Genomic DNA, 10,561 nt, shown 5'->3' with positions numbered 1-10,561 from the left:
TATATATATATATATATATATATGTTAGCTCCAAATAGAGGCTCAGATCTACTAATTGGATCATACAAACGAAAGCCGAACAGGCCTTAAAGCAGTAATGCATAGTTCTACAATGCATCAGAAGCCTAAAGCCCCAGGAATGAACTTACTTCTACTTCAGAAATAAACTCTAGATTTTGAAAACAAAAGCAAGGAGAGTACTAACTGTTAGATTTGGATCTATTCTAATAAGAACATTTCGGCTTTCAGAGAGGTCTTCTCAGCTACTGTGCGCCATGATGCCAAGGGAGGAGGGGCTCCACCTCTCTACCTCCCTCCTCCTTGCTGGCCTCAAGTTTGTACTCTGAACCTTTTAATTCCAGTTTCTTCAGTTCTTCATACAGTGCCTTGAATACTCACAGTGGGTAATTTATAAATGGTTTTCAAAGGGATGCTCTGAGTGAGAATTTTTAAATTAAGATTAGTAGTTTATAGATATTTATAGTTGCCAAGGGGGTAGAATGGATGAATAATGTAGATAATCTTTATATGTGTGTGTGGACGTGTGTGTGTGAGAGAGAGAGACAGAGAGAGACAGACAGACAGAGAGAGAGCATGTGTGAGGGCAGACGTGCAGAAGTGCTCTGTGTGGATCCCGGGTATTGAACTTTGTCAGTCTTGGCAGCAAACACCTTTGACCAGAGCCATTTCGCCAGCTCCTAAATACTGACATCTTTAGAAAATTAAGAATTGTTCTCAGCTCTTCCTACTGGGTAGACAGGACCGCGGATACTGCATCAATGAGCTAGTGTAGTTCACAAGTCAAGAGAAAGTTAGCTTACAGGTAGGAGGGCCTGTGTGTCAGCAGAGGATCTGAAGCTGACCTGCGCTGTGGTTCCTTGTGTGCCTAGCCTACCCGAGGCCGAGGTTTCCATCCCCAGCACTGCCAACAGGAAGATTTCACTCAGTGTCTGTCTCTAAGCAACGTGTTTTCAGTTATGCTGCTGTTCGTCCATGAGCTCAGTGACAATTGTCTACACTTACAGACTTAAAGCTCAGGGAGAAGCTCAGGGAGGCCAAGCTCATTGCTGAGATCATTTGGATTTTATTTCTTTGGGAAGGATATCATTTCTTAACAGGTTTATAAGATAATGTAATCCACGTGCTAGACATAGTACTTTGCAAGACTGCTTTTAAAGACGGTGACTATTTGAAGATTTAATATTGTATGTGTATGGGTGTTTTGCCTCCAAGTGTGTCTGTGTAGCACATGTATTCAGTACCCTTGGAGGCCAGAGAGGGCAGGAAATCTCCTGGGCCTGCACTTACAGGTGGTCTTGCTAGGAACCAGCACTCCTAACAGCTGAGCCTCTCTGCAGCCACAACTACCACTTTTTTTTAAAAAAAAGACACAAGCATTCTTTCCTCTTTTATTGCCCTTTTTTTTAAGTTTTAAGGCCTCCCTGTTTTGCCTCAATTGACCTCCTGAGTAGCTGAGTCTATAGATATGTGTCCTTTTCTTTAATTCTTTTGTCTGCCTTTCATTTCTCTCTCCTCTTTTCTCCCTCATGATTTTTCAGTAATACAAAACTGGGGTTGAATGTTCAGCTTTTCAAAAATATTTTCACCATTTTATAGACATTTTTAAAATAACTGAAAATCTCAGCAAAAATGTCCACCTGCCTCTCCCAGAGAAGTGTTTTTTTCCCTTTGGATTTTATAAAGCCCCATACATGACCCTGTCGCCTAACAGGAACCTAAAGCCCCACCTTTCCTTTCCTTTCCTATTTTTATTTTAAGGTTAAAAAATGACACCTGGTGGCAAGTCTGTTCAATTACAAGTTGTATTTACATTTTATTTACATTAATATATACAGGTTTGTGGCTTAAAACAAAGAATGTGACTGAAAATATGATCGTAGTCCTAAGGTGAACCAGTTGAGCTACTTTCTTACTCATACTTCCTCAGGAAAATGATTCTTTTATCGCTTACCAAAGGGTTTTGTTCCACTTATTCTGGACAATAAGGATTTTGTTAATTGCCTTTCTTACTGTTTTCTGTCCTTAATCTTTATTATCTTACTTTTTTTTTTTAAGTGTTTTCCATTTTACATAATTGTATTGTTTTACTCTGCTTGTTACCATAACTGAATACCTGAGGCTGAGAAGAAATTTAATGTTTACACCTCCGGAGCTCACACAGCCTAGCTGGTGGGGTCTCTAGTCCTGAGATAGTAAGCAGTGCATGCTCCGAAGCTCAGAGCATGCCTAGGCGACAGGAGTTCACTTTTTTTTTTTAAAGATATATTTACTTATCAGTATACAGTGTGCTGCCTGACTGCCAGAAAAGGGCAGCAGATCTCACTATAGATGGTCGTGAGCCACCATGTGGGTGCTGGGAACTAAACTCGGGACCTCTGGAAGAGCAGCCAGTGCTCTTAACCTCTGAGCCATCTCTCCAGCCCTCAGAGTTCACTTTTAAAGCAAAGCCAACTCCCTTTTGATAATCTAATTGCCTCCCAAGTTCTCACTCCTCAGAACCCCAACAAATAACTTAAAAGAGTGTTTCCCCCACATGAATTTTGGGCAATGTTTAATGTCAGTTAAATGCAACAGCCGGTCATGTTTCTAATATCCTTTCACACCTCCACTTGTTCGAGAATAAAACATGTCTTTCTTCTCGCTTCATAAATATGCAACAGAACACTTATTTCTAGTTCATAGTTTTATCTTTTGCACTGTGTAGAATGAGGTGTGATCTACAATCAAATCTTTACACCAATGCCTTCTACACTAACTTGAAAACTAGCATTTACTTGCGATTCTCCTACAACCGTAGGAGGTAGGACTGGGGTTTTCATTTAGCATGTGAAGAAAATGAGACCACTGATCTAGAAAAATGTAAAGCCATGATAGGAACCACATACCTGTACCCCAAAGTCCAGCTTCCTGTCAGGTCAGGCTTTATCAATAGATGAGTATGTTGCTCACATGTATGTATGTGTTTGCCTGTGTTGTGCCCACTAAGGCCACAAAGGGGCCTGATCCCCTGGAGCTGGCTTTAAGGAGGTTGTGCATTACCGTGTGGGTGCTGGAAATTGAACCCTCGGCCTCTGGAAGAGCAGGCAGCAAGTGCTCAAAATACTGAGCCATCTTCCCAGCCCCTAAAATACTTATTGTGACGTTACTTACAGATTGTCTGAGTGTACAAATATTTGGGGTTTTGACTTTCAGCAATATCTCGTTTGAAGTCAGTGAACTGATACAGATCTTAAATCACATTGATATCTTTATTCACGTTTCCTATTGTGAAATTTCACCATGTTTCTCATTTTCTTTTAAAATAGACACTTCTGGGAAATGACACCAGCATTCTGGTATCTTATTCTGAGTCCCAGTTTTCTGTCTGCTTCCCAAGAAAATTTTATATTTAAGTCACTATATGCAATCCAGTAACTGGTTTAAATAAATGTTCATGTTAATGTATTCTCAAAGCTTAATTTCTTTAAATTGTAATCTCTAAATATATTATTTTTCTAAGGCCTCACACATGTAAAGGATATGCTCACAGTACAAAAAATGGCCAGTCTCTCAGGAAAGCTTCTGTGATGAACAGCATCTGCCCCAGCTTTAGAAAACCAACATTAGCTCATGTTTGCAAGCACCCTTTACAGACTGTCACTTAGGTGCCATTCTATGGTGTTATTTAGGTTAATGTAGAAATGTCACCTTTTTTAGTGTTTAACTTTTGGTAGAAAACTAGATTTTTATTTTTATTGTTATTATTTGCTTATTTTGTAAAACTAGAGAGCAGTCTTGAGGCCTTACACATGTGGGGAAATCAGAATTTAATTCTTGATTTCAGATGTTCAGATACTGACTTGTAGCCACATGAAACTTTCCTGTGCAGAATTTTTATCAAGTAAATAAAATCATGCACTGTGTCCCCATCGGCTGTCACCAAGATAGCACACTATCTAGGTTCGAGATTTCACAAGTGAGTATGACTTAGCAGAGTTGAAGGGCTCTGTTGACAATGTGGAAATGAAGAACAGTGCCATTTCATACAGTTGTGAATGTTCCTTGTCCAGGTTGGTGACCAGATCGTGGAAATCAATGGAGAACCTACACAAGGCATCACACATACACGAGCAATTGAGCTCATTCAAGCTGGTGGAAATAAAGTCCTCCTCCTTTTGAGGCCAGGAACTGGCTTGATACCTGACCATGGTAAGCAAAACAGCTAAATAAACACGAGGGGGCGGTAGAAGGAAAGAGAGTCCCCTTGGAAGGAGTGGACATTTCATTGGCTGATTCCTACGTGGACACCAGAACCACCAGAGAAAGTTACTATGATGCAAAATGATGTTTCCAAACAGAACATTTATTGGAATGCAATATATTTTGCATGTATTGCATCTAAAAGCACATAGTGCTGTTTGTAGAAAAACAAATAAGAACTGAGAACATTAGAGGCAAAGAACTAAAATGTCTTCAGAGTTATCCCAGCTTTATCCCCTCCTTGGCTGATTACACATTACCAATAAATGTTCTTTTCTTAAGATAAGTTTGTCTCTCTTAACAAGTAAATGCCAGAAGAACTTTAGGATTTTCTAGTCACTCATCAAAATAAGTTGCTACAGCCCCACTACTTGGGGACAGGGAGGGAAACTTCAGCTCATGTCTGTACTCCTGCACTGATTGCAAATGCCCTTGGCTTTATTGTGTATTTTTGAGCTGTCACGGTGTTTTGAGATTGCATGATCCTAGAAATAAAGGCAGCACCATGCCTGTGTAGTACGTGTCTCCCCTGCCCAACTCCCCGTCAGAGCTGTAGGGTAACCTCCTACAGTCCCTTCCAGCGGTGACTCTCTGGCTGTGTTATCTTCGACCATCTGCTCATACAGCACGTGTTCCCAGTGACATCTATGCTAACTGTACTCGTTTGTTTTCACATAGTCCTAGGCTTTTTCTCTTCCTTCTTCAGGTTTGGCTCCTTCCGGTCTGTGCTCCTACGTGAAACCTGAGCAACATTAAGGCTTTCAGGGCTTTTCTTGGTCTTTCCTTAAAAAGACTTGGTAAATTTGCATGTCTTTTAAATCACTTCTTTCATTTTCTTTTTAATTAAAATGATGCTATTAAATACATCTGTTTCTGTCTTCTGCACTTTTTCAGTCTTCTTTTGACATTAAAATTTGACAGCTTAACAAGAAAACTATTTACAGTGTCCATAAACCTCATTTGGGTTACCACAGTCTGGTCTTTTTCACTAGTTATTTTGGCATATCCTTAAGTTAAACAGTAATAACAGCTTAATTAGTAAGTTTATTGGACCAGGCACTTTGGTCCAGTTTTATTATTTGTATCTTATTTGGGTTTATGAATAAAGAGTGTACAGATCATATTACCTCTTATGGTACCTAAGTGAAAATTTATTATAACACGAATCTACCCTTCGTACATGAGCAGAGAACTGTAAGCATCTGCCTTCACAGAGAGCAATATAAACGTGTATAAGCTATGTGACATATTCCTCCTCGGGCTGTGCAACCAGTAACATATTCAAATGGCTGTCAAGAGTTCAAAACTCAAAACTGTTCTATTTATAATTCTTGAGTGTAACAATGTTCTGCTCAATCACTTTTTAGGTGATTGGGATATTAATAGTCCTTCATCTTCCAATGTCATTTATGATGAACAGCCACCACTTCTCCCATCTTCACATTCTGCTTCCACATTTGAAGAGTGTCATGTGCCAGTAACTGAAGACTCTCTGATTAGAGTTCAGATATGTGAAAAGGCAGAAGAACTGAAGGACACTGTACAAGAAAAGAAAAGCACTTTAACTGGAAGCCAGCCTGAGGTGAAGTATCAGTCTGTTCTCCAGAAAAATGTGAGCAAGAAAGGTCCACCCAGCAGCTATGGGCATGGGGAGAAGAATCTCCTTAAAGGAGAAAACGGTGTTGCACGAAGAGGTAGGTCTGCCAGTCCCAAAAAGTCAGCCAATCGGCATTCAGAGGAACATGTGGAAAAGATTTCCAGGCCCCTAAAAAGTGACCCCAAAGGAAAATCTAGAGAGCGGTCACTCAGCCCTAGGAAAGGAGGGAATAGAGGTCAGCTTACCATTGAGGCGGGCTCTGGACAAGATCCCTGCAGAAAAGGCAGAGAACGCTCTTCCAGCCCCAGGAAGCAGCAGAAGATGGCAGGCAACAGCCTGTCAAACACTGAAAGCAAATTATCAGAGGTTGGGAGCCGAAGAGCTGTCGGCCATTGTAATGACAGCACTGAGCAGCTCCCAGATGGGAAAGAAAAGTCAGGGGTCATCAAAAAAAATCTGAAGCAGAGTCAGCTGGGGAAAAACAGAACAAGGTCTCCAGAGAAAAAGGGCAGTAAAACGGATGAAATGTCTCTTGCCTCCAAAAAGACCAGCAACGCTGCTAGTAGGGTAATGTCTGAAAAGGAAAACGGAAAGATGGTAACCACAGGGGAGACAAGTAGAGACAAGACAGCAGAGAACGTCCACATCTCAGCAAAGACGCTCAAGCAGGAGCCTGAAGAGAAGGCAGCGTTGAGTAAAGCAGAAGATCACAAAGGGAAAGAACCTGAGGCCGCTGACAGATTCAAGGAGCGCGCAGGGACCACAACCGAAAGTACCTCTCCAGTCAAGAAAGCACCCATCACTCCAGGACCCTGGAGGGTGCCACGTGCAAATAAAGTCGCAGGCACTACTGGCATGGCTGACAAACAGCTGTGACCTTTCGTTTAAAACAAAGAAAAATTAATTTGTAATCTTTTTCTAAAACACAGCATTCTTTTAAAGGGGAGGGGTATGTTTTTCCCCCAGAAATTCTTCGATACCTAATTGGAGCATCAGGGTAGCCAGGCTGCATGAAGGGCTTCTGGGATTGCTAAGACCCACCTGGCCCTGGCCTACTGCCCTTCCTTATGCTCAGGCCACTCACTCAGCAATGACATGAGCCTAGCAGTGTGGTCATTCAAGTTATCCACTGCATCAGGTCTGTTTTATCTTCCCATTTTGGTAGCTCCAGTCACAAAACAGTTTGGTCTGGCTTGAAAATGTTCTCAATAGCATGCTGCATGTGTCCAGAGAGAAACATTTGAGTCCTTGCAGAGGAAGAAATCGTTAGCTCATCATTAAAGTTGGCACTTGCCTCTTCTCACAGCCTTCTGTCCGTCCTAGTTCACAAAAATATTACAGGAAAGGTCAAATACTATGGATGCTTTTTCATGGCTAAGTAAGGTGTTTCAAGTGACTGTTAAAGGTATTCCTTACAACTGAAAGCTCAAAATGGGAAAGTCCTCTAAGCAGCAGAATTAATGACCTCCTGCCCTGTTAGCCAGCTCTCACATAGTGACAGCGTCTCCGATCACCTCTGGTTGTGAGGGGAGTACAGGAGCATGTAGAAGCATTGCTTGTTTCTCTTTAAAGAAAAACTTCTCTATCTGGATATTTTAATTATTAATCATTAGTCTTTAAAGAGCCAGAGTCCTGTATAGGTTTTTGTGAGGGACTTAATCAGAGAAAGCACCAGCTCCTGCAGGTAAAGGAGACGTCCAGGAGCAGACGTATGAGTGCTGGGATTTAGAAGCAGAGCCTGCCTTGGGCTTCCCCAGCAAGTCAGGACTAATGTGGTAGAGACTGTGTGTTGGAACTTAATTTTTCAGAGTTTTTAAAGTCTAATAAAAATGTTTGCTGAAAGTGGGAGAGAATTTTTAAACTCATACAATAGAGCAGGACATTAGTTAGTTCCCTGAAACAGCATTCAGAAACATCTATAAATACAGACATGTCTCAAACCAAAACTATCTACTTATAAAGTATTTGAGCACTCATTCTATTACCCTGTGAGTTTGACAAATTCCACTGTGACAATTGTACCAGCCCCTGTATATAACACATGCTTCCATCCAGAACTCTATTTAACCCATCTCTTATAACTACTTGAATAGAGCAAATTAGGAAACTTGATAAATGCTAAGTATTTAGTACCACAGAAATGATTTATTTTCCCTATAGTCTACAATTAGTGACACAAATCCTATTTTTATTGTTAACTGTGACATAACTTTGATGTCATACGTTGTCAACATGATGTGGCTCTTCCTGAGTACCCTGTCACTGTACTGATTGCATACTGACTTAGCAATGTGGCCTTGGAGTGCTGAGCAAACTACGGATGTGCTGGGTGTAAATGTTTATATATGTACAGTACCTTTATATAGACACCTGAGGTTCTGATTAGAGAGAGATCTGTAAATCGCTCGTTATTTTTTATATAGATATTAAAAAAGAAATAAAAGTTTATGCCCTGCTTTTTTTTTCTGTCAGCATCATTTAACATTGCTGTTTGTGGAGTCTAGTTACCATCATGATCTGAGTCATCAAGGACAGAAAGACATGTTAACGTGGCTTTGCCAGCACTTCATCTCATATATGGAAAAAAAGTTGAATACCATTGTGGCTATTTTCATATTTCATTGCAAAGACGATAGTTTTGCATTAATAATTTGCTATTAATGCTATTTTTGATGTCCCTTTTCTCCACCACCAGGGAAGAGAAAATACTATATCTCACTGAAATTCAGTCACTACACATTTATAATGGACTAATGGTATAGACCACTTACCACAAGATCACAAAATTCCATGGCAGTTCACATTATTTAAAACCATTTTTATTTTACTTTCAGAATTATACGTATGGACTTGATATCATTTTACTTGGTATATAAACTCCTTAAATCCTACTTCATAACTCTGGTTAAGTAATATTCTTCAGGAGAAATATTCCTGTAATTGCATGAACTCACACTACAAAGTCCAGTTACATTTCCAGGCCCAAAATGAAATGTGTCAAACCAAAGGCTACCGAAAGTGGGAGCCGTGTGGTTTCTGTCGACTCACTTCCTGGTCACCAGGAAGCACTGCTGAGAGCCCACAGCACTGCCCTCTGACGGTCAAAGCACCCTTCCAGCAGAGCAGCTTTGAGCAGGGGCAACACCTACATCAGGAGTCTTGGCCCCAGAAAGCATTTTGCTTCTTATTTTCACATGTGAACACCTTCATTTAATGAAAGAAACTGGGGCAGCAAGATGCTCCTCAGGTAACAGCACTTGCCACCAACCTTCCATCCTCAGCACTCACATGGCAGGAAAGAACTGAGTCCATCAAGATGGCCTTCACACATTTTGTGTGTGCTCACACACAAATTTAAAATAACAAAATAATAGTCAAGATACTATTGATACTATTCTTATGCAGAAATAGCCAAATGCTTTGTAAACATCTGGACAAATGAAGCTCCATGTTTTATTATGTCAAATCTCAGCAACCACATGGTGACTCACAACCATCTATAATGAGATCTGGTGCCCTCTTCTGGCATACAAGTGCACATGCAGATAGAACATTGCACACGAAATAGATGGATGGATGGATGGATAGATAGATAAATGGCAAACCAACCAAACAAAAAACACTGATTAGACTATGGGAAAAGGAAGCCATATGTAAAAATGGAAGCATACATTCAGAAACACATACCAATGAAATGTGTGTGTGTGTGTGTTTAAGTATAGCTCCCTCACAGCACTTGGGATGGGTGAGTATTCTTGTTGACCCACTACCTATATTTGTGTCTTAACAGCTATGAATCTATCAGATTTTAAAAGGATAAAGATAATAACAATATTTACAGTAGAATTAACTGATCAGGACCTTATTCTGTCTCGTTAAACCATAACAACGCCATTAGGTAGTTGTTACCTCAACAGGTGAGGCAATTGAGACACTTCGTAGCAGGGGCAAGGATTCAAACTGAGAAAGATCTGTACCATCCAGGCACTTGGAGAGCTCACCTTTAAGTTCATCAGTTTTCCTGCACATTGAATGTGTAACCAGAGCTGGAGGGATAGCTCAGAGGTTAGGAGTACATGCAGAAGCCCTGAGTTTGATTCCCAGCACCGACATGGCAGCTCACAACCGTCTGTAACTCCAGTCCCAGGGAATCTGATGCCCTCTTCTGGCCTCTGGCACCAGACACACACATGGTACACAAACATACACACAGGCTAACATCCATACACGTAAAATAATAAATATAAAAATAACAATGTGTAACCAATCCCATGATCTGGATAGTACACAGGATGACCAAGTTCTGCAAAATCTTACCATTAAGGTGTTCGTGTCTCCTGTCTCCCTCAAATTCTTCAAAGCAGGGAACTTCGTGAGCAGGAATGCAGGCGTTTCCATTAACAGACCATGCGTGATGGGGTGCTCACAGGTAAACCTCCATGGAAGGCAGTGTGGCCAATCATTAGAAACTGAGGGTCTGAAACTGCACTAATGGCTGGACACATGACCTCGCATAGCAGGCGGACCATCAGAGAAACTGCCATCTGATGGGCATGGCTGAATCACTCAAGTATGCATGACTCACCAGCAACTATAGTTACAGGCTTAACTCAAAATTAAAATTTTCCACACAAATGAATAGAAATTTGTTTCAGAGGTTATTGTATTCCTCCACCCTCCCTGAAAAAAGCCTAGAAACTGAAA

General features: G+C 40.8%; 1 protein-coding gene across 2 annotated transcripts in view; it reads left to right on the top strand.

Annotated features, from left to right (window-relative positions):
- The window catches only part of Magi3 (membrane associated guanylate kinase, WW and PDZ domain containing 3), a 199,338-nt gene extending 191,021 nt beyond the window's left edge, over window positions 1–8,317 (top strand). The window contains exons 20-22 of one of the 2 annotated variants that reach the window (XM_055628775.1): window positions 4,071–4,209; window positions 4,967–5,057; window positions 5,628–5,687. In XM_055628775.1, coding sequence (XP_055484750.1) covers window positions 4,071–4,209; window positions 4,967–5,016 — 189 coding nt within the window. In that variant the 3' untranslated portion in view covers window positions 5,017–5,057; window positions 5,628–5,687. Of the gene's footprint in view, window positions 1–4,070; window positions 4,210–4,966; window positions 5,058–5,627 lie in introns of both variants that reach the window. The other variant, XM_055628767.1, reaches the window with a different exon arrangement.
- The last annotated feature ends 2,244 nt before the right edge of the window (window positions 8,318–10,561 follow it).

This window comes from Psammomys obesus, unplaced genomic scaffold, assembly GCF_907164565.1.
Source record: "Psammomys obesus unplaced genomic scaffold, mPsaObe1.curated_primary_1811, whole genome shotgun sequence".
Lineage (NCBI taxonomy): Eukaryota > Metazoa > Chordata > Mammalia > Rodentia > Muridae > Psammomys > Psammomys obesus.
This window is presented reverse-complemented; position numbering and strand designations above follow the sequence as displayed.